At 38.5% G+C, this 25457-nt stretch overlaps 1 protein-coding gene across 3 annotated transcripts in view; it reads right to left on the bottom strand.

Annotated features, from left to right (window-relative positions):
* The window catches only part of CFAP54 (cilia and flagella associated protein 54), a 335725-nt gene that overhangs the window by 259105 nt on the left and 51163 nt on the right, over positions 1-25457 (bottom strand). For 2 of the 3 annotated variants that reach the window (XR_001918076.1, XM_013963991.2), the window contains exons 16-20: positions 20953-21081; positions 20477-20606; positions 14358-14444; positions 14145-14266; positions 916-1092 (exon numbers count right to left, since the gene is read on the bottom strand). Coding sequence is in view for 2 of the 3 variants with exons in the window: in XM_013963991.2 (XP_013819445.2) it covers positions 916-1092; positions 14145-14266; positions 14358-14444; positions 20477-20606; positions 20953-21081 (645 nt within the window). In the remaining variant the exon portion in view is untranslated. The remainder of the gene's footprint in view (positions 1-915; positions 1093-14144; positions 14267-14357; positions 14445-20476; positions 20607-20952; positions 21082-25457) is intronic. The other variant, XM_005680630.3, reaches the window with a different exon arrangement.

The following is a 25457-nucleotide window of genomic DNA, read 5'->3' as shown; positions in this document are numbered from 1 at the left end:
GCTTGTGAGGAAACTAAATCTCAAGTTACAGTCACACACAGACTAATTCCAAGGCACTGGGGCTGGGAGAAAGAGCTTCAGTAAACACATAGAGCTATGACTTATAATATGAATGGAATTATTGTTTGCTTTTATTAAAAGACTCTTTTAATAAAAATTTAGTCTGACTCTTTGTGACTACATGGATTATATAGTCCATGGAATTCTCCAGCCAGAATACTGAAGTGGGTAGCCTTTGCCTTCTTCAGGGATCTTCCTAACACAGGGATCGAACCCAGGTCTCCCACATTGCAGGCAGATTCTTTACCAGCTGAGTCACAAGGGAAGCCCAGGAATACTGAAGTGGGTAGCCTGTCCCTTCTCCAGCAGATCTTTCCAACCCAGGAATTGAACCAAGGTCTCCTACATTATAGGTGGATTCTTTACCAACTGAGCTATCAGGGAAGCCTTTTATTAAAACAATCCTCATTTACTCAGAAGAACTTTACAAAGAGCCCCTAAATTCACCACCCCTCAATTTTCTTGTCTTCAACATTGGTTCTCAGAGTAACTTTTATCCCCTTCAAGTGTCTGACTCTATTTTAATGAAACCTTCTCGATACTGAGCACTCTAGTATATCAGTGTGTGACTGTTACAGTGATAAAGGTACTTCGAGAGAAATGCTTCTCTCTTATCTCTCCTTATTATATATTTGGGTGTCAGTAAAGCTATATGGAGCCAAAGGGGAAATAGCATAAAGGCAAAAGGGTCATGAAGAAACTAAATTTACTTAAGATATTAAAATACTGATCTCAGTGTTCAGGGTTTACAAATAAGATTATCCAAGTGCTGAAACCAATAAAACATCAATCGTTACAGTTATTGAAGTACCTTTGATGCTTTCCTTGAGGTAAAGATCAAAATGGAAAACATACCTTAACATCAGAAACAAATGGGGCAGGTTTTAATGTCACAGAACGATAAGTTCGGGAGAGCAGAATGGGTGGAGGAGGGACTCTGCTTTTCTTTCTTTTGGCAGTTTCCACATATTTCTGATGTGAATATTGTATACTTTGTTCTGCTTCGGTCTTCTCAATCAAAGAATATGCTTCCTATGATAAAGCGTGAAAACAGGAAAATACATTTCAAGAGCTTGAATTTCATTTTATTGGAGAATTCTGGTGATGTTAAATAACATTATCTTCATATATGTATTTTTTGGGCCTCGGTAGTATACATATTTCAAGCATTGAATGATATTCCAGAAGTAAAAACTAACTACTAAACAAGGACAAGTAAAAAATAGCTATTAAGACAATTACACTGTATGTCTAACATGTTTATCATTATTATTATACATTAATATAAGACATTTCAGTTTCAGATCAAGTCCTCTGAATATCTGCCATCATATTTCACTGTCCTTAAAAATTTTTTATAACAATTATCTGCATTTATACTTATGAATTGTATATTTACACTTAGTGCAACTTGAAATATGACTCTCAAGTAATGATCATTGGTATATGTGGTTTACAAAATTAATATTATTGAGGGTTTCTTACTATCAGCAAAAAGAAATGAAATATACACAAATATCTATTCTATAAACCTAAAGGAAAGGCAATAACCTTTTTAAAGATTACACATTTAGTGACAACAATAAAACAAAAAATAAAAATAAAAATCAGAAAATCTAAATATTTCAAAAGTAAAACTAACTAAATCAACAATAATACATGTAAATGAGTTAAACTCCTTTTATATTAAATGAAAAAGCAAAGACTGATAAAGTGTTAAAGCAAAAACTCATGTAAAAACTAAAATTGAATGATAGAAAATAGAATAGCCTTTCAAACAAACAGTGCTTAGATGATTAGATATCCATGTACAAAAGAAAAAAGAGGGAACCATTTATCACATTATATACAAATAGTTAACTCAAAATGAATTATGGACCCAAATGTAAAAGATAAAATTATAAAATACTTAGGAGAAAATATAGAAGTAAATATTCACAACCTTGGAAGTGGTCAAATAAGAGATGACAAGGGTGAACGTTGACATTCTAGGAATCAGCGAACTATAATGGACTGGAATGGGCGAATTTAACTCAGATGACCATTATATCTACTACTGCAGGCAGGAATCCCTCAGAAGAAATGGAGTAGACATCATGGTCAACAAAAGAGTCCAAAATGCAGTACTTGGATGCAATCTCAAAAACAACAGAATGATCTCTGTTCATCTCCAAGGCAAACCATTCAATATCACAGTTATCCAAGTCTATATCCCAACCAGTAACGCTGAAGAAACTGAAGTTGAATGGTTTTATGAAGACCTACAAGACCTTTCAGAACTAACACCCCAAAAAGGTGTCCTTTTCATTATAGGGGACTGGAACGCAAAAGTAGGAAGTCAAGAAACACCTGGAGTAACAGGCAAATTTGGCCTTGGAATACGGAATGAAGCAGGGCAAAGAGTAATAGAGTTTTGCCAAGAAAATGCACTGGTCATAGCAAACACCATCTTCCAACAACACAAGAGAAGACTCTACACATGGATATCACCAGATGGTCAACATCGAAATCAGATTGATTAAATTCTTCGCAGCCAAAGATAGAGAAGCTCCATACAGTCGACAAAAACAAGACCAGGAGCTGGCTGTGGCTCAAATCATGAACTCCTTATTACCAAATTAAGACTCAAATTGAAGAAAGTAGGGAAAACCGCTAGACCATTCAGGTATGACCTAAATCAAAACCCTTATGATTATACAATGGAAGTGAGAAAGAGATTTAAGGGCCTAGATCTGATAGATAGAGTGCCTGATGAACTATGGAATGAGGTTCGTGACACTGTACAGGAGACAGGGATCAAGACCATCCACATGGAAAAGAAGTGCAAAAAAGCAAAATGGCTGTCTGGGGAGGCCTTACAAATAGCTGTGAAAAGAAGAGAGGCGAAAAGCAAAGGAGAAAAGCAAAGATATAAACATCTGAATGCAGAGTTCCAAAGAATAGCAAGAAGAGATAAGAAAGCCTTCTTCACCGCTCAATGCACAGAAATAGAGGAAAAGAACAGAATGGGAAAGACTAGAGATCTCTTCAAGAAAATGAGAGATACCAAGGGAATATTTCATGCAAAGATGGGCTCGATAAAGGACAGAAATGGTTGGACCTAACAGAAGCAAAAGATATTAAGAAGAGGCGGCAAGAAGACACAGAAGAACTGTACAGAAAAGATCCTCACGACCCAGATAATCATGATGATGTGATCACTAATCTAGAGCCAGACATCTTGGAATGTGAAGCCAAGTGGGCCTTAGAAAGCATCACTACAAACAAAGCTAGTGGAAGTGATGGAATTCCAGTTAAGCTATTTCAAATCCTGAAAGATGATGCTGTGAAAGAGCTGCACTCAATATGCCAGCAAATATGGAAAACTCAGCAGTGGCCACAGGACTGGAAAAGGTCCGTTTTCATTCCAGTCCCAAAGAAAGGCAATGCCAAAGAATGCTCAAACTACCACACAATTGCACTCATCTCACATGCTAGTAAAGTAATGCTCAAAATTCTCCAAGCCAGGCTTCAGCAATACATGAACCGTGAACTTCCAGATGTTCAAACTGGTTTTCGAAAAGGTAGAGGAACCAGAGATCAAATTGCCAACATCCATTGGATCATGGAAAAAGCAAGAGAGTTCCAGAAAAACATCTATTTCTGCTTTATTGACTATGCCAAAGCCTTTGAGTGTGTGGATCAGAATAAACTGTGGAAAATTCTGAAAGAGATGGAAACACCAGACCACCTAACCTGCCTCTTGAGAAACCTGTATGCAGGTTAGGAGGCAACAGTTAGAACTGGACGTGGAACACCAGACTGGTTCCAAATAGGAAAAGGAGTGTGTCAAGGCTGTATATTGTCACCCTGCTTATTTAACTTATATGTAGAGTACATCATGAGAAACGCTGGACTGGAAGAAACACAAGCTGGAATCAAGATTGCCGGGAGAAATATCAATAACCTCAGATATGCAGATGACACCACCTTTATGGCAGAAAGTGAAGAGGAACTAAAAAGCCTCTTGATGAAAGTGAAAGAGGAGAGTGAAAAAGTTGGCTTAAAGCTCAACATACAGAAAACAAAGATCATGGCATCTGGTCCCATCACTTCATGGGAAATAGATGGGGAAACAGTGGAAACAGTTTCAGACTTTTTGAGCTCCAAAATCACTGCAGATGATGACTGCAGCCATGAAATTAAAAGACGTTTACTCCTTGGAAGAAAAGTTATGACCAACCTAGATAGCATATTCAAAAGCAGAGACATTACTTTGCCGACTAAGGTCCATCTAGTCAAGACTATGGTTTTTCCTGTGGTCATGTATGGATGTGAGAGTTGAATTGTGAAGAAGGCTGAGTGCCAAAGAATTGATACTTTTGAACTGTGGTGTTGGAGAAGACTCTTGAGAGTCCCTTGGACTGCAAGGAGATCCAACCAGTCCATTCTGAAGGAGATCAACCCTGGGATTTCTTTGGAGGGAATGATGCTAAAGTTGAAACTCCAGTACTTTGGCCACCTCATGCGAAGAGTTGACTCATTGGAAAAGACTCTGGTGCTGGGAGAGATTGGGGGCAGGAGAAGGGGACAACCCAGGATGAGATGGCTGGATGGCATCACGGACTCGATGGACGTGAGTCTGAGTGAACTCCGGGAGATGGTGATGGACAGGGAGGCCTGGCGTGCTGCGATTCATGGGGTCACAAAGAGTCGGACACAACTGAGCGACTGAACTGAACTGAGCTGAACTGAGTTAAACAATGCTTTCTTAGATATGACACCAAAAGCACACCAACAAAAGAAAAAGCAGATAAATTTAAATTCATCAAAATTGAAAACCTCAAATGATATCATCAAAATAATAAAGACAGCTGAGAGACTGGAACAAAGTATTTGCAAATCATATATCTGATAAAGGAATTGTATTCAGAATATATAAAATACAGTTGCAATAATAAAAAATAATAAAATAATAAAAATAATGAAAAAATTCCATTAAAAAATGAACCAAGGGTTTACTTGAGGAAACCAAAATTGAAAAAAAAGACACATGTATCTCATTGTTCATTGCAGTACTATTTACAATAGCTAGAACGTGGCCACCTGATGCGAAGAGCTGACTCATTTGAAAAGACCCTGTTTTGGGAAAGATTGAAGGCAGGAGGAGAAGGAGACAACAGAGAATGAGATGGTTAGATGGCATCACTGACTAATGGACATGAGTTTGGGTAAACTCCAGGAGTTGGTGATGGACAGGGAGGCCTGGCGTGCTGTGGTTCACAGGGTCGCAAAGACTTGCACATGACTAAGTGACTGAACTGAACTGAACTGAGAACATGGAAGCAACCTAGATGTCCATCAACAGATGAATGGATAAAGAAGTTGTGGTACATATACACAACAGAATATTACTCAGCCATAAGAAGGAATGCATTTGAGTCAGTTCTGATGAGGTGGATGAACCTAGAACCTATTATAGGGTGAAGTGAGTGAGAAAGAGAAAGATAATATCATATTCTAACATATATATACATGGAACCTAGAAGAATGGTACTGAAGAACTTATTTACAGGGTAGCAATGGAGAAACAAACATAGAGAATAGACTTATGGACATGAGGAGAGGGGAGGAGAGGGTAAGATGTATGGAAAGAATAACATGGAAAGTTACATTACCATATGTAAAATAGATGGCCAACAGGAATTTGTAGTATGGCTCAGGAAACTCAAACGGGGCTCTGTATCAACCTAGAGGGGTTGGATGGGGAGGGAGAGGGGAGTGAGGTTCAAAAGGGAGGGGATATATGTATATGTATGGCTGAGTCATACTGAGGTTTGACAGAAAACAACAAAATTCTGTAAAGCATTTATCCTTCAATAAAAAAATAAATTTTAAAAAAATGAACAAAGGGTTTGAATAGACATCTCTCCAAAGAAGATAACACAAATAGTCAGTGAGCAGATGAAAAGATGCACATTATCACTGATCACTGGAGATGGAAATACAGAAGCTAGCTAAAAAATACAAAAGCAGAAAAACCTCGACACAGCAATAATGATGAAAGAAACTCAGATATCCAAAAACCTACTTCCCACAAGTGTCAATTTTAAATGATATTATTAAAAGTTAATATTTCAAATCTCAATGAACTGAAAATTCCTATGTCATTTGTTAAATTTCTAACTACAGAGAAAGATAGATAGCTTCTGAAATAATATTCTAAAACTATTACAACTTTGATAACAAAATCTGAAAAAATGACTGCACTTAAAAACATAGAGAAATCTTTTTATAAATACAAATGCAAACATTCTAAATAAAATACTAATTCACTGATCTAATAATATATTAAAGGAATAGTGTACTGTAATTATGTTGTCTCCTCAGGAATAAAAGGATGATTTAATACTAGGAAATCTAGGAATATAATTTAACTTATCCATAAATCAAATGAGAAAAAATATGATTACAGGCTCAATGGCCAAAAATACATTTGAGCAGTTTTTAAGATTATTAATTTAAAAAGAAATCAAAAGGGAAGTCAAAAAGTATCTTAAGACAAATGAAAACACAGCATACCAAAACTTACAGGATTCAGCAAAAGTAGTTTTAAGAGAAGGTTTATAGTGAAAATGTCCACTGTAAGAAAAAAGATCACAAATAAACTATCTAACTTCACACCTCAAGGAAATAGAAGAACAAAAATCCTAAGATCAAAGTTAGTTGACGTAATAACAAGGATCAGAGGGGAAATAAATAAAACAGATACCATAAAGACAATAGAAAAGCTCAACTAAAACAAAAGCTGTTTTTTTAAGATTAAAAAAGTTGACAACTTTTAGCTAGATGAATAAAAAATAGAGAAAGACTCATATATTAAAGAAACGAAGGAGACGACAACTGATCCCATAGAAACACAAAGAATCATAAGAAACTACTGTGAACGATTATGTGCCAACAACTGAATAACCTAGAAGAAGTGGATAAACTCCTAGTAACATACAACCTACCAACAGTGAAATACCATCAAGAAACAGAAAATGCAAACATACTAGTAATAAGTAAGAAAATGGATAAGTAATCAAAAACTTCCCGATAAAGAAAAGTCCAGGACTAGATGGTTTCAGTGGTGAATTCCTGCCAGAAGTTTAAAGAATTAACACCAATCCTTCTCAAATTATTTCAAAAAACTGAAGAGAAAGGGATACTTACACACTGATTTTACAAGGCCAGCATTACCCTGACACCAAAACCAGACAAGGATAGTATGATACAAGAGAAGAAAACTACAAACCAAGATTGTTGATGTTTACCTGAAATTAATACAACATTGTCAATCAACTATACTCCAATAATTTTTTAATTTAAAATAAAATAAGCTACAAAGATATATTGTATAGCACAGAAAATAAAACCAATATTTTATAAGGACTATAAATGAAGTAGGGCTTCCCCAGTGCTTAGTAGATAAAGAATCCACCTGCAGTGCAGGAGATACAGGAGACACAGGTTAGATCCTTGGGTTGGGAAGATCCCCCAGAGAAGCAAACAGTAACCCATTCCAATACTCTTGCCTGAAAAATTCCATGGACAAAGGAGCCTAGAGGGCTACAGTCCAAAGGGTGACAAAGAGTCAGACACAACTGAGCAACTAAGCATGCACATAAATGGAATAGAACCTTTAAAAGTTGTAAATCACTATATTGTACATCTGTTACTTAAGGAAATGGCAATCCACTCCAGTACTATTGCCTGGAAAATCCCATGGACAGCGGAGCCTGGTAGGCTACAGTCCATGGGGTCGCAAAGAGTCGGATCCAACTGCATAACTTTACTTACATTAATATTGTACAGCAACAACACTTCAATTTCAAAAAATAATTCCAAAGAAAACCATACTGTTTTATTGCCACAATAGTACTGAAGTCCAAAGTACAATCGTTTGAATGCAGTCTCTCTCCCTACAGTTCCCATTAGAGAACATGTGACCTACTGCTTTTTATAAGTTACTCAAGACTTAAAACGGCTTCCCCGGTGGATCAGCAGTAAAGAATCCACCTGCAATGCAGGAGCCAGAGGAGACACGGGTTCAAAACCTGGGTCGAGGAGACCCCCTGGAGAAGGCCTTGGCAACCCACTCCAGTATTCTTGCCTGGGAAATCCCATGGACAGAGGAGAGGCGGGCTACATAGAGTCCATAGGGTCACAGACAGTCAGATACGACAGAAGCAACTTAGCATGCATGCAGCGTGTATGCAATGCTTATAAGGACAGATTGATGTCAAATATATCTGAAAATGCCTGAACATCCACAGTGCAGCAGAACACTTATGGAAAGATGTAATGCAACTTTGAAGGGCATGATAACAATCATAAGACTGGAATGATAAAGTGCCATATTTATTCCTCATCTAGTAGATCTCTCAATGTATATTCTGGCTTCTCAACAATATTATGTACATTTCAGAAAGAGATAAAAAGTAGGTTAAGTCATATCCAAGAATCCTAACAAAGAATATTGCTGAGAATAAAATATACAAGATCTAAGAGAAAAGACAGAAAGAAATGTGGTTTGATAGAGAAGAATCTATCGAAAGCACCAAAAATTATTCTGATATGACAAAACAGAATATCCCAGAGTGCTTAAAGTGGAAGAGAGAATAGAAGTGGTAGTAATAATAATGGCTAACATTTACCAACTGCATATACTGTGCTTAGTCGCTCTTTGTGGACTGTAGCCCACCAGGCTCTTCGATCCATGGGGATTCTCCAGGCTAGAATACTGGAGTGGGTTTTCATGCCCTCCTCCAGGGGATCCTGCCACCCCAGGGATCAAACCCAGGTCTCCTAAATTGCAGGCCAATTCTTTACCATCTGAGCCACCAGGGAAGCCTTTATTGACTGCTTACTCTGTGCCAAATGTTAAGCATTTTATAGGCATTTCATTAAATCTTTCCCAAGATCACTCACTTTACAAATGAAGAAATTAAAACTTAAGAGAGCATAAGTAACTTGACCATGGTCATATAGCTAGTCAGCAGCAGAACCACAGCTCTAATCAAGATCCTTCTACATCTAACCACTATGATTTCTTGTCTTAATACAAAGTGAAGTTTAAAAGAAGCATGAAAAGGCAACCTAGATGATGTTTTCTCTGCAATAACCTCAAAATATTTAAAAGAAAAAAATCCTAAAATGTAAATATGCTAAAAGAGTGAAGTCTTTTGAAGACTTGGGGTCAAAATATGACCTCATAAGAGGGGGGTCAGAATCAAAAAGGGGTTTACTCCTTATGAGGAAGATTTTAGCCTGGAATAATTTAAAAGAACTGTTTAAAAGAACTGAGAAGATCTCTGAAATAAATTGGTTTACATATACTTTTCCTCAAAAAAGCAAATAGGATTGATTTGACTAAAATGCTACAAAATAGGGAAATCATTTCAGTTGGTAACATAGTTAATACAGTAGTATTTAGGAGCTCTGCACTGTGCTCAGTCCCTCAGTCATGTCTGACTCTGCCACCCCATGGGTTACAGCCCGCCAGGCTCCCCTGTCCATGGGATTCTCCAGGCAAGAATCCTGGAGTGGGTGCCATTCCCTCCTCCAGGGACCTTCCTGACCCAGGGATCAACCCGGGTCTCTTGTATCACCTGCACTGGCAGGCAGATTCTTTACCACTGAGCCACCTGGGAAGCCCTTAGTTGGAAATTCAGGAAATATTAACACCAGGGGTGATTAGAACTTCTAGTGGCTGGGCTTCTTCATTAGTTATGGTTCCAAATTAGGGCCATAAAATTAGATTTTGTGTTGATTATAAAAAATAACCTGCTAATCCATAATGCTCTCTTTGCTTAGAGTTGAAGCACTATAACTGAATTTTGGAACGGTCAATTACTGATTTAAGTTTCAACAAACAGTACAAGGAGATCACCAGATGCATCAGTTAGGGTTCTTTGGTAACAGAAGCAACAGGAAAATGAGATTTTGACCACAGCAGGACCAGAGGCAAGACAGTCCTCAGAATACAACTAAAATAATCTGATCAGGACACGGGTATCAGAATGAATGAATGAATGCCAACTCTGTGTGTGTGTGTGTGTGTGTGTGTGTGTGTATGCTCAGTCATGTCTGACTCCTTGCAACCTCATGGACTATAGTCCACCAGGCTCCTCTGTCCGTGGGTTGCCATTTCCTCCTCCAGGGAATCTTGTGTGTGTGTGTGTGTGTGTGTGTGTGTGTGTGTGTATTCTCAGTCATGTCTGACTCCTTGCAACCTCATGGACTATAGTCCACCAGGCTCCTCTGTCCATCGGTTGCCATTTCCTCCTCCAGGGAATCTTCCCAGCCCACGAATTGAACCCCTGTCTCCTAAGGCTCCTCCATTGGCAGGAGGAATCTTTATCATTGAGACACCTGGAAAGTCCTGAATGCCAACTAGTTTTTGTCTTTTTATCCCTCTGCTCAAGATTCAGATTCCAAAGAGGGAACAACCTATTGGCCTAGCTTGCCTCACCAGCCATCCTCTTGGCTGGCTGAGAAAAGTGGCCCTGAAAAGTCCCACCTGATTACATCTAGTGGGGAAGAAGAAATTCCTCCAAAGATGACATTTGGAAAGGAAAGTGGATGCTAGACAGAAAACAGCAGTATATAACCTGCCCTGATAACCTTAACACTTACATTGAAGAGTATTCCTGCCTCTGTCCAGTGAGAAATTGCACTGTAAAGATGCTCAGTGTCGGAGTGCTGGACTCTGAAGTGAACTAAGAGTGAAGATCATAAGCCATATGCTGATCCCTCTATTTGATCAGAAGTAGAAGATCAGGGACATCTCAGGCTGGTTCTAGGTGTAAGCCATTAAAATAAATTGGAGGTATAGTGTGTAAAATGCCAACAGGACTTTCAGAAGTCAAATAACAAAGAGAGGAAAATGAGAAAAATTAATCCCCACAAAAAAAAAAAAAGCCAACCATCTCATCTGGAAGGCTAACAGGCTCTTATCAAAATTTGGTCCCTTATCCGTGGCAACAAGCTGGTCCACCTTTAATGGACTTAGAATAAGACAGACACCTGATGAGAGCATTCATCTCTACGAGGTCAGGAAACTTCTGAAAAACCGAAACACGGTATGAATTATTGAAGAGTTCTGCAAAGACCCAGGCTTTCCAAATCTTTTTTATGGTATCAGGTGACACATCAGATACTGATTTGGGGATAATTCTATTACCAGATGATGATAATGTAAAGTATGCTGTAATATAGCCTGAAAGAAAAATGATTGCCAAGGGAAAGAAATTTATTTGTCTTCTTTAAGGAAAGAAATTTTGGCAATTATTTGATCCATAACATCGTCGTTTATGAGAGTACCCTGAGGACTAATCATTAAGCTTTTTAACACTAGGATAAAAAATTGCATGGAGGAGCAGAGGTGGCAATGGATGATTTCAGGACTTCTAAAAAAAATATTCAACATTTCCCAGCTGTGACAATCCTTATGGAGGGCCCCTCATAAAAAAAAGTGGAACCTCTAAATGCTTCTCATGAGTTTAAGAGGATATTATAATTTTTCTTAAGTTAAAATAGTTTCACTTAAGAAATAGAAAGAAAAGATACACAAGGAGAAGAAAATGAACACTTCACCACATCTCCAGTGTATTTCCAGTCATCATAGTGGGAAGATAGAGACATAACAGGGGAATGGGTATATTATAGCATAAAGACAAAATTGTGTCATAATAAAACAAAAGGGAAAATCATGAAGGATTTACTCTCTCTGAACTCTAAGAGGCCATCAGATGAGTCCTGAAAGAAATAGTTCTAAAAGATAAGCTTTACTTGCCTTCGAAATAGGACTGCAGTACCAATGTCCTCCAAACACTTGGTAATAAAGATTGGTTGTACAAGCATCTGCTAAGAAATGGGATCCTGAACGCACCCCAGGAGTCTTCCGACAAAGATCAGATACCGCTTGGCCTGGTCAGCTGAGATTATCCAATACCATCATCAAATTCCTTCATTCAAATGCTGGAGATTCTAATGCATCAAGGCTCTCCCTGAATATGGCCAGGACAGACTTCCTCCCCTTGAATAGTGGCAGCACCCATCCAGAATCCTTAGATTTTTTTTGAACTAGACTCTACTTTCTTTCTGGCCTCACCTTTTACTATCCTTTCCAAACACCCCTCTGCCCTTTGCCATTGCATCTTAGCTTCTGTCACACTGAATGACCTATAGGACTACAAGCATTCTATGACCCATCCAGCCTCAGGACCTTTGCACAAGTTGTTTTCTCTGCCTTGCATGTCCTTTCCACCTTTGTCTTTCTCTGTCTCTGGCAACTCCTGCCTGGCTTTCAGTATTCAACTTTGTGTCATCTTTTCTAAATTTTCCTCAAACATTCTCCACTGTCGGGTTAGGTATTCTCTTCCTGAATTTCCCTGGCAGTCTTGCAATTAAAGCACTTATGACAATGACTCATAATCACTTACTTACATGTCTATTTTCCTCTAGATTGGATTTATCTTAAAGGCAGAAACCACAAAGAGTAGGCAATCCATCAATATCGGTTGAATAAAGAAAGAATCTTTGTTTTTATCCCCTGTACTTAGCATAATACCAGGCACATAGTCAACTTCCTTTGAAACATTTGTTGAATAGATCACAGGCCCTCAAAACCATTTGTTGGATAAATGAAGTGACGGACTCATGATCAGGAAACCCTACATGCCAGAAATCTGAAATTTCAATATTCTACTTTCTGACTTCAAACACCTATCTTTCTAACTCCCTCAAATTCTGATTTTATGGCCTTCAACCTCATAGACAGGCCTGATCTCTTGATATCTCCATAGTCTACCAAGTCTTTAAAAGCCTTGGTGGGTGTTACTGCCTTCCCTACTCAACCTGCACCCATTTCTCATTGTGAACTTTTAACCTATACTTCCATACTTTTTTAAGAAACCCGGTCTGGTACAGATCTCTACTGCCACAAGTATTCTACTGTCACAGCTACTAAGAATACCACACCAGGATAACATCACACCAGCATGCATGTGGGGCCTTCTGGAAGTCCATGGTCTTCAACCTCAGCTAGAACTTCAGGATGCTGGCCAGTCCTTTATCTTAGAGTCAGCTCCTTCATCCATTCCTCTGCACTCTCCCATCACTTTCTCTCTCCTCAGTCCATCTACCCAGCCCCACACTCCATGGTTGGCAGATTTCCTTGCCTCCTACTTTAACAGATGATTAAGATAAGAAAGTATCCACTCAACTCTCTACCTCCACAACAGACTTATTGAAATCTATATCTGTCTGCTGCTCCTTGCCTTCTACATCAGAGGGATGAGGTGTCTGCTCTGCAGTCCACCCTCCGTTGAAGGGGAATCGCTTTGTATGTGCTTTCAGTCTCATCTCCTTTCCCTCTTCTATTATAGGATCCCACTGTATGTCAGACTCCTCTTCAGCTCTGTATCCTCCCCCTAGCTTTGACCTACACTCTCCTATCCTGTGTCAGTCAAGCTACTGGTAGTCTCTAATTTATCATGTGCCATTCATTCAGCCAACACAAAGTTTTGTGATGCACAGGGACAAAATAAAACAGAAATGTGATTCCCCTCAGAAATTTAAACTCTAAAATCAACATAAATGAATTAGTAAGCAGACAGAACAATGTCCAGGTCACAGAGAGAAAACAGCAAGGCAATTGGTCCATAAATCAGCAATCTCCATCTGAGGAAAGGTGCCTTAGCCCCAGGACTTTCAGTATTTTAGTTCCATAGTAAGGAATGCATTTATGCATGCAGTGTCACTTACATTCTATAGTTTACCTCATTTTGAACCCTTCTGATTTTATTTGGCTCCCTATGTAAGGTCCCCCCCTGCAGAGGGAGAATCTCTCATTTCAAGGGAGCTCAAGGCAGGGGATATATATTAATTTTCCTGCTAGAAATATTTTACTTCACAAAGAGAGGACTAAACACAGCAAATCTGAAAGTTCATAATCTAATGTTAAGGGCAACACATTATTTTTAGAAAAGAGCAATAAATCATTCAATTTTACCAGGGGTTTCAAGTCTGGACTAAAGTAAGGAATGGCACACTGTTACCGTCAAGTAGTTCTGTAGAGAAGAACAGGTTGCATCTTTCTCAAATATTAGAAGAGTTTTCTGCATCAAATAAATTGCTTTAGATAGCTTATTCTTCCTTATTTTATTCATCACACTTAATTCTGTAAAAGCAGACAACTATTTTACCAAAAGGGCAACATAAAAACTATCTTGAAGAAATCTGGAAAAGCATTTTATCCAAGTTTTAATTACCTGTAAAACAATCAGGGCTTGCGGGTTTTTTTAGCTTCTCTGTACCTTTGGTAGATGTATTTTTGCTCACAGTTGGAGTCTGCAAAACTGAAGAAGAAGAAAGAGAAGAAGAAGACTGTCATTACAATTAGGCTTACATTCAAGAAAGGAAATATTCTCTAAACACTAAAGAGTAACTATCTATTTGTAAAATTATTGCTTCCTCTATCATTCAGTTCAGCTCAGTTCAGTCGCTCAGTCACATCCGACTCTTTCAACTCCATGGACTGCAGTAGGCCAGGACGCCCTGTCTATCACCACCTCTCAGAGTTTACTCAAACTCAAGTCCATTGAGTCAGTGATCCATCCAACCACCTCATCCTCTGTCATCCCCTTCTCCTCCTGCCTTCAATCTTTCCCAGCATCACGGTCTTTTCAAATGAGTCAGCTCTTCTCATCAGTGGCCAAAGTACTGGCGTTTCAGCTTCAGCATCAGTCCTTCCAATGAATATTCAGAACTGATTTCCTTTAGGATGGACTGGATGGATCTCCTTGCAGTCCAAGGGACTCTGAAGAGTGTCCTCCAACACCACAGTTCAAAAGAATCAATTCTTTGGTGCTCAGCTTTCCTTATACTCCAACTCATACATCCATACATGACTACTGGAAAAAACCATAGCATTGACTAGATCGACCTCTGTTGGCAAAGTAATGTCTCTGCTTTTTAATATGCTGTCTAGGTTGGTCATAACTTTTCTTCCAGGGAGTAAGCGTCTTTTAATTTCATGGCTGCAATCACCATCTGCAGTGATTTTGGAGCCCAAAAAAATAAAGTCTGACACTGTTTCCACTGTTTCCCCATCTATTTCCCATGAAGTGATGAGGCCAGATGCCATGATCTTAGTTTTCTGAATGTTGAGTTTTAAGCCAATTTTTTCACTTTCCTCTTTCACTTTCATCAAGAGGTTCTTTAGTTGTTCTTCACTTTCCGCCATAAGGGTGGTATTACCTGCATATCTGAGATTATTGATATTTCTCCCGGCAATCTTGATTCTAGCTTGCGCTTCATCCAGCCCAGCATTTCTCATGATGTACTCTGCATATAAGTTAAATAGGCAGGGTAACAATATACAGCCTTGACATACTCCTTTTCCTATTTGAAACCAGTCTGTTGTTCCATGTCCAGTTCTAACTGTTGCTTCCTGACCTGCATACAGATTTCTCAGGAGGCAGGTCAGGTGGTCTGGTATTCCCATCTCTTCCAGAATTTTTCAGTTTGTTGTCATCCACATAGTCAAAGGCTTTGCCATAGTCAATAAATCAGAAATAGATCTTTTTCTGGAACTCTCTTGCTTTTTTGATGATCCAGAGGATGTTGGCAATTTGATCTCTAGTTCCTCTGCCTTTTCTAAAACCAGCTTGAACATCTGGAAGTTCACACTTTACATGCAGTGTAGGGCCACCCAAGACAGATGGGTCATGGTGGAAAGTTCTGACAAAATGTGATCCACTAGAGAAGGGAATGGCAAACCACTTCACTATTCTTGCCTTGAGAACCCCATGAACAGTATCAAAAGGCAAAAAGATAGGACACTGAAAGATGAACTCCCCAGTTTGGTAGGTGCCCAATATGCTACTGGAGATCAGTGGAGAAATAACTGCAGGAAGAATGAAGAGATGGAGCCAAAGCAAAAACAACACCCAGTTGTGGATGTGACGGGTGATGGAAGCAAGGTCTGATGCTGTAAAGAGCAATACTGCATAGGAACCTGGAATGTTAAGTCCATGAATCAAAGCAAATTGGAAGTGGTCAAACAGGAGATGGCAAGAGTGAACGTCAACATTCTAGGAATCAGCAAACTAAAATGGACTGGAATGGGTGAATTTAACTCAGATGACCATTATATATACTGTGGTGGGCAAGAATCCCTTAAAAGAAAAGGAATAGCCATCATACTCAACAAAAGAGTCTGAAATGTAGTACTTGGATGCAATCTCAAAAACGACAGAATGATCTCTGTTCATTTCCAAGGCAAACCATTCAATGTCACAGTAACCCAAGTCTATGCCCAGACCAGTAACACCAAAGAAGCTGAATTCAAACAGTTCTATGAAGACCTACAAGACTTTCTAGAACTAACACCCAAAAAAGATGTCCTTTTCATTATAGGTGACTGGAATGCAAAAGTAGGAAGTCAAGAAACACCTGGAGTAACAGGCAAATTTTGCCTTGGAGTACAGAATAAAGCAGGGCAAAGGCTAGTAGAGTTTTGCCAAGAGAACATACTGGTCATAGCAAACACCCTCTTCCAACAACACAAGAGAAGACTCTACACATGGACATCACCAAATGGTCAACACTGAAATCAGACTGATATATTCTTTGCAGCCAAAGGTAGAGGAGCTCTATACAGTCAGCAAAAACAAGACCAGGAGCTGACTGTGGCTCAGATCATGAACTCCTTATTGCCAAATTCAGACTTAAATTGAAGAAAGTAGGGAAAACCACTAGACCATTCATGTATGATCTAAATCAAATCCTCTATCATAGGTCTTTTTTCATTAATAGATAAAAATTCAAACAAACCTAATAGAGTTTTATAATTAAATTCTTTTATTAGCCACATTATGAGAACATGAAGAATTTTCAAGTTATAAAAATATTTGATTTTCTATTTCACCTTAAATAAAATCATCTTGAATGTTGATAAAAAGGATCCAGCCTACTTTTGGTCACTTTCCTTTCTCAAAAGCTTTTCAAAATTGCTCCATCCATGGTCCCTGCAAGAGTTCTGGGTACCACATGAAGATCTCCACTCTGCTCTATCTGTGGCTGATAAAATCAGTGTCTCACAAACTATTGCCAGCTGGTTATGAGCAGTGAAAGATCCTGATGTGTAGCTGAGATTGACCATCATGGTGGTCCAGGAAAGAGGTAGCAGGATGAGGGAAAAGAAGATGAAGGTATGCTGACCTAGGGAGGTAGAAAATATATCAAGAAACTTTCTTGATTTTCTAGATCTGGTTCTCAAAAGAACTGGAAATAGGGTACCTGTAATAAGCTTACAATAAACCCTTTTATTGAGGTTTAATTATTTGTGCTAATGCACATGAGCCACCATGGGATGATGACTGCCCGATGAAAAGATATCAACAGACATCATTTAAAAATATAAAGTTTCTTTAATGGCAAAGGATAAGGAAACTTACCTGCATGGAAAACAGAAAATAAAGCACCATTCTCTCAGCACCTAGGGTATTATAAATGCTAATTAAGTGATAGTTCTCATGATGATAATCATTGGAGATAAGAAAGATGAGACTGCAAGAAAAATTTTAATGCCCAATACAGGAGTTACACTTTATAGCACAATCATCAACAGACACCCATTGTAAAGTTCTCAAGAATGACAAAAGCAGTCTTTAGGCAACATTAGTCAGACAGCAGCATAGACAGTAATGCATGACAGGAGGAAAAAAGTGATCACCTGTGCCAGGGTGGTAATTCAATAAGGCAGAGAAAAATATCAAGCAGATCCAGATACTGCAAAGAAATAATAACTAATTCCATGTAAATATATGTACATACATACCTCCAAAATATATAAAGAACTCATATAACTTAATAATAAAACTCTGATTTTAATGGGCAGAGTAACTAAATGACACTTTTCTAAGGAAAATATACAAATAGCTCTCTAGTATATGAAAAGATGCTGAATATCACTAATCATCAGGAAAATGCAAATCAAAACCACAAGGAGATATTACCTCATGCCTATTAGAATGGCTATCAACTAGAATGATGATATCAAACTAGTTAATCCTAAAGGAAATCAGTCCTGAATATTCATTGGAAGGACTTGATGCTGAAGCTAAAGTGCCAATATTCTGGCTACCTGATGCAAAGACCTGACTCATTAGAAAAGACCCTGATGATGGGAAAGATTGAAGGTGGGAGGAGAAGGGGATGATGATGGCATCATTGACTCAATGGACATGAGCTTGAGTAAGCTCCTGGAGTGGGTGATGTACAGGGAAGCCTGGCATGCTGCAGTCCACAAGGCCACAAAGAGTTGAACACAACTGAGCAACTAAACTGAACTGATCATCAAGACGACAAGAGATAACAAACGCTGGCAAAGATGTGGACAAAAGGGAACCACTGTGCACTGTTTGTGGAGGTGTAAATTGGTTAAGCCCCTATAGAAAACATTATGGAGGTTTCCAAAAATTAAAAGAACTACTATATGATCCAGAAATCTACTTCTGGATATATTCACAAAAGAAATGAAAATAAGATCTCAGAGATAGCTATGGTCCCATTTTCAATGCAACATTATTCACAATAGCTAAGATTTGGCAACAAAGATATCGCAATGACCTAAGTGTCCATCAATGGGTGAATGTAGAAAGAAGATGTGATGCACATATAGAGGTAGATAGATATAGATATATATCACATGCACAATGGAATATTATTCAGTCATGAGAAAGAAGGAAATCCTGCCAGTTGCAATAACATGCATAAAACTTGAGGGCATCATGCTAGGTGAAATACTTATACAGAGAAAGACAAATATTGGATAATATCACTTTTACAAGGAATCTAAAAAAGCCAAACTCATAGAAACACAAAGTAGAGTGGTGGTTACCAGGGGCTGAGGGAATAGAGAAACAGATATTGGTGAAAGGGTACAAACTACCAGTCATAAGATGAATAAACTCTGGGGAGCTAATACATAGCATGGATCATATTTAATAACACTGGAGTATATATTTATAAGTTGTTAAGTGATTCTCACCACAAAAGTAGAAACAGCAATTATGTAATGTGCTAGAGTTATCAGCTAATGCTATAACAATGATCATTTTACAATGTATTAGTGTAGCAGATCTGCACATGGTCCACCTGAACTTACATAATGTAATTGTCAATAATATCTTAATAAAGCTGAGGAGAAAAAAATCTGCACTCAAATATTACTTAATTAACCAGCATTTGATTAAATCTATTTTCAAACCAGTTAATCCTAAAGGAAATCAGTCCTGAATATTCACTGGAAGGACTGATGCTGAAGCTGAAGCTCCAATACTCTGGCCACCTGATGCGAAGAGCCGACTCTGGAAAAGACCTTGATGCTGGGAAAGAGTGAATACAGGAGGAGAAGGGGATGACAGAGGACAAGATGGTTGAACGGCATCACCAACTCAATGGACATGAGTTTGAGCAAACTCTGGGAGATGGTGAAGGAAAGCAAAGCCTGGCATGCTGGGGTCCATGGGGTCGCAAAGAGCTGGACATGACTGAGTGACTGAACAACAAACCGTGTATATGATGCGACATAATCCCACCCATCTGGCCCCTGACACTGCTGTCAGAGATATCTTTCTAAATTTTTCAATTCAGTTCAGTTCACGTCAGTTCAATAGCTTCAGGATAATATATAAACCCTTTAACCCTTCAAGCTCTGTGATCTACCTCTAGGCTTAGTTGTATCAGTCTCCCACGTGTGCTCTTTACTGCAGCCATAAGAGAACTCCAGCAGTTTCTATACCTCATATAATTGCTTCCACCTTGCTAAAAGTTGCTTTCTCCATTCAAAATGACTGCCTCCGTTTCAATTTTCTTCATGAAGGCATTTGCTAGCTTTCTGGTCAACTCTCTTCTCTTTCAGGAAGCCATCCCTGACTTTCTTGTCAGTTAGACTCTTCTGTGTGCCAAGAGCAAACACTCTGAGTCCACTTCCACTGCATTTATTAACCTTGACTGTTATAGCTAGCTTACTTATCTAGATCTCAAAATTAAAGGCTGTGTCTTTTTTGGACCAAGCCTAAAAACAGTTCCCAGATCTTGATATTCACTTCAACAAATGTTTGCTTAATTAAGAAAATACCAATAATTTACTATAATTCAAATAATTTAATTTTTCAGAAGTTTACTGATTTGCTAAGCAAGGTGTAAAGAAATAATGAAAGAAATCTATTGATATTAATCAGGGAAGTAAGAAAAGACAAAGCAACCAAATTTATCTGAAAAACACCCAGTCAACAAGAACATTATTCACAAATCAAATTGATTCCATGCTTGAACATGTTCTAAAATAGATTCAGAACAAGTTATCTGCTTTGATGACTACTACCTTGCAACTGGTCAAGAAGCACAACAGCTATTCGGTGCTGGGCTTGAATTAGTTCAAGATGCAAATCCATTATGAAATTATTCGGTGTGACTGGTTTGCACATGTCTCCATCTACATAGTGGTTGTGCTTCGGTGGAATTGAAGCAAAAATTAAAAAGGAATATAGTTACTGAAATGTACAAAAATAGCTCTACCTATTATTATTCAGGTTATCATTTTATTCTTAGCCTTTAAGTTATGATCACTTCTCAACCCTTTAAAATCTGGCTTACACAATAATTAACCCACTTTCCACATTCACCAATGGCCTTTCAATGACAGGTTCAAAGACTCCTCACCCTCCTTGATTTCTTCTGAGAAGAGAGGAATGTATTTCCAGTCTGTGAGAGGGGAACCACCATAGATCACTCTTTACTTACCCATGCTTCCTAGTTAAGGACAACAAGTCTAATGTAAGAGTTTCTCATTCTCACCGTGGTATAGCAATGGTCAATCACTGATGATCCATTTGGCAAAGCAGTTAACATGCAGTTCAAATTTATGCCACCAATGGCTCTGTCAAGAAGTTCATAGGCCAAAAATAACTGTTCTTCAGGTTTTTTCTAAAGTAATTTTATAAACAAAACAGAAAATTCAGATTTAAGGGAAAATCATATACAACACTTCCAAACTTCACAGTAATTCAAAACCCCCTCCCCGAGGAATTTGAATTTGGTTTCCATTCTTTTGAATGTTTTTAAATTTTTAGTACATATGTATGTGTCCACTAACAAGATGCAATATAGCTTTGTGTGTTTTTGATTCTCTTGTAAAATTCTGCAGTTCATTTTTTTTACTCAACCGTATGTCAATGAAACCTTCTCCTACAACTCAGGGTGTCTGGCAGGGTCTGGCTAAGAACACAGAGCTACTCTAAGTATTCCAAGCAGAAGGGGATTTAATGGACAGAACTAGAAGCGTCCATCACTGCTGGAAGCCCTGGGGGAGCAAGGATCAAGAGAGCTCCCAGGGATGACTTTACCGCATGCAGCAAGCTAAGAATCCAGGAGCCAGGTGACAATCTCAAGTGTCTACCACACTGAAACAAACAAACTGCAAGGGCTTGCTCAGCAAGGCTGATCAATTATCTTCTTGCATCCTCCTCTGCAGTATAAGAACTCTCTCTTCCCTTGTGTATAACAAATTCGTTCAAATACCCATAATTGGAAGACTAACCTAAAACCATACGGAAATGAGATGGTGGGAAATGTAGCTCCAGGTCTTTCTCGCTCTAGTGTGAAGCTGATTACAGAAGGGGATAGCAATGATACCAGCTGACTCTAGTTCAAGGCCACTGCAGCTGATTCACCTTCATGGCTGGGACGAAATGGTAGTATGCTGAGGACTGCATCACAATTCACTTATCCACTCTTCCCCCCATGGACCTTTAGACTGCTATTACTAAAAGTGTGCAATGTTACTATACTAGTCTGAGACTTCTTTACAGGCCTACCTTTTCTTCTGCTTGTCTTTTTTCACACAGCTAAGACCCCTAGGGCATGTTGATTAGAAGAATGACAGACATCTAAGTTTTTACATCAGGATAAAGGGATTACTTTTAATCCACCAGCTTCCTTGGCAGCTCAGATGGTAAAGCGTCTGCCTACAATGCGGGAGACCCAGGTTTGATCCCTGGGTCGGGAAGATCCCCTGGAGAAGGAAATGGCAACCCACTCCAGTATTCTTGCCTGGAAAATCCCATGGACTGAGGATCCTGGTAGGCTACAGTCCATGGTGTAGCAAAGTCGGACACGTCTGAGCAACTTCACTTTCACTTTAATCTTTTACCATAGGTGTAACCATCATTAAAGGGTATCTTGGTTGATACCCTTTATGGGATACAAAAGTTCTCTTCTATTCCCTAACTTGTTAAGAGTTATTCTTTAAAAGGTGATTGTTGAATTTCGTCAAATGCTTTTGTTGCATCTCTTTATCTGACGATGTGGTCATATTTTTTCCTTTTCATCTGCAAATGTGGTGTATTGCATTATGGAATTTCTAGTGTTAAATCCTCCCTGCATTCTGGAATATACATAATTTGATTACACATATCCATTCAACATATAAATAGCTAGATATTTCCATTCAAGAATCACAGGTTCATAAACAAGGTCCTACCATACAGCACAGGGAACTATACTCAATATCTCCTGATAAAACATAATGGAAAAGAATACAGATGCATAATGAATCACTTTGCTGTAGAGAAGAAATAAACAACATTATAAATCAACTATACTTCAATAAAAGTTTTTAATTAAAAAAGAAAGGAATCATAGGCTCCGAGAGTTTCCTAAGCAACCCAAGCAGTGTAAATTTGAATGACAAACCAACATGAGGGCAGGCCCAAATTATCAGGAAGAGAGATTTTCTCATGTTTACTCCAGTTCTCAACACCCAAACTGAGAAACCTCCTTACCGAATAGGCAGATACTTTTCTAGTTGACCTTTTCCTGGGATAAGTCTTGTAGGCTCTAACTAAATGTGTGAGTCTGAGTTCCAAGCCCCATCTCTCATGTGTTCAAGGCTCATCATCTCTTTTCCCTAGGTGGTGGTTAATTTAAATTTCTTTGTAACTGAGACCAACAACCTACCACAGCATCTATTCATAAACTGACCATTCTGGTTTTCAGTTCTCCTTTCTATTTTGGCTCCTGGGATTTACCTTACTTTCTTGTGAACTCTGTGGTGTGCTTGAGGATATTTGTTCAATTTTCTCCAATATTTCCAGGTATTTTGCAGCAAGAGCTTTTTTCAGGTCATCTAGTTTCCCATTTAGCCACAAACAGAAGTCTCTAAGCACAGCTTTTAACACCAAAAAGTTTCAAAGACCTCCCCCACACACACACACATTCTAGCATCATCATCACCACCACCGTCACTTTTGTCAATATTACAGCTAGTGAAAATGAAAGTTAGTTGCTCAGTCATGTCCGACTCTTTGCGATCCCATGAACTGTTGCCTATCCATGGAATTCTCTGTTCATAGAATTCTCTAGACAAGAGTACTGAAGTGGGTTGCCAATTCCTTCTCCAGGGGAATCTTCCCAACCCAGGGGTTGAGCCTGATTCTCCTGCATTACAGGCAGATTCTTTACTATTTGAGCCACAAGGGAAGCCCAGCTAATACTGTAATATCATTACAGCTAATATTGAATTAAAATATGTTCCAAGTGCTAGGCTAAATGCTTTATGTGGACTAATTTTTAAATTACCATAATCCTATGAGGTACTTATTATTCTCTGCTGGGAATGGCTATCCACTTTCGTATTCTTGCCTGGAGAATTCCATGGACAGAGGAGGCTGGTGGGCTACAGTCCATGGGGTCACAAAGAGTTGGACACGACTGAGCAACTAACACTATAATCCATTTGTGAAAAATAGCCATGAATTCAGTAAAACTTTAAAGTAAATTTTCAAAACTATAATTGTAATAGCACCCTATATATTTTTTAAATAGTTGCATGTGTATATGTAAGATATCATATCTTGGCCACCTGATGCCAAGAGCTGACTGATTAGAAAAGACCCTGATGCTGGGACAGAGTGAGAACAAGAGTAAACAGGAGCGATTGAGGATGAGATGGCTAGATGACATGGCATCATCAACTCAATGGACATGAGTCTGAGCAAACCCCAGGATATAGTGAAAAACAGGGAATGCTGAAGTGCTGCAGTCCATGTTGTTGCAGAGAGTGGGATACAACTTAGGGACTGAACATTAACAACAAACATGAAAGATACACAGTTTACCCCACCTGCAGACTCTGCTAGGTGAGCATATGGATTTTGGACGCTCCTTACAATACATTCTCACTCCTTCTCCCCACTTCACTCCCTTCCAAACAGCTCTGAGACTCTAGGTTGAGATTCAGTGCCCTTTGTGAAATGTAAGACAAAAACTGAGTTGCTACCATGTGCCACAATGTTACCAACATCTCATTTGGACTGAGTCACTTAAAAACTACCAGTAGAATAGATATTACTGTTATCATCTTACAAAGGAGGACACACATTCAAACAGATTAGTTTATTTAAGATCACACAGTCAACATTAAAGTCAGAATTCAACTCCAAGGCCCCCAATATCAACTGCTATGCCCTTAGGCCATATCAGTGAATCACCCTTACTCCATATACCGCACACCCCCATACAGCTGAGCAGGTAGTGTGTGGCACAAGTTTAGAGGTGCTATTCACACTCTAGTCATCATAGACTTCTATGTTTATTTTGACAATTTCCTAGCAGATGGAAATAAATTATATCAAGAAAAGGGTGAATTTTTCTAATTTAAAAACAGTAGCAATAATTCATAAATGATTTTCAGTTTCTTCATGGTCACTTTCTAAGAAATCCATTTCATTTAGTGCCTTTAATGGCCGGAATTTTTCTATCCAAGTCAAAATCTAGTACTTTGTAACCTCTACTAGTACTCCTATGCCTGTACAAAGCCTCACAGAATAAGTGCCAGTATACTGAGTAAGTAATTCTTAAATTCTAGTTTCCTTAAGAATCTATCTGGCAAATTTTTAAGAGCCTCACACCTGAATTACAAACTTTTGAGACCCTTACACCTGAAATTATGATTCACTATGTCCAAAATGGAAAATAGGAAGCTACGTATTTAATAAGCACTGCAAATGATCCCTGGAAAAGCCACTGGCAGACAGCTCTTATGTCCCCTCAATCTCTTACATAGTTCAAACATCTTCTGTTGTCAGTTTCAAATTTCTCAACTCTAAAGACACAATGCAGCATAGAAAACTCAAAACTGCATTCTGTGAAGCCTTTTATTAGAGATGAATATAATATTCAAGAAAGTTCTGATATACTTATGATATTTGATTTATACCCAGTTTCTTAGCACTTGCATTTTTGTGTATTAAAAAAGTATTTTTTTAATACAGACAGACAGAAATATAGATCAATGGAACAAA

This window comes from Capra hircus, chromosome 5 (genome assembly GCF_001704415.2).
Source record: "Capra hircus breed San Clemente chromosome 5, ASM170441v1, whole genome shotgun sequence".
NCBI classification, from domain to species: Eukaryota; Metazoa; Chordata; class Mammalia; order Artiodactyla; family Bovidae; genus Capra; species Capra hircus.
This window is presented reverse-complemented; position numbering and strand designations above follow the sequence as displayed.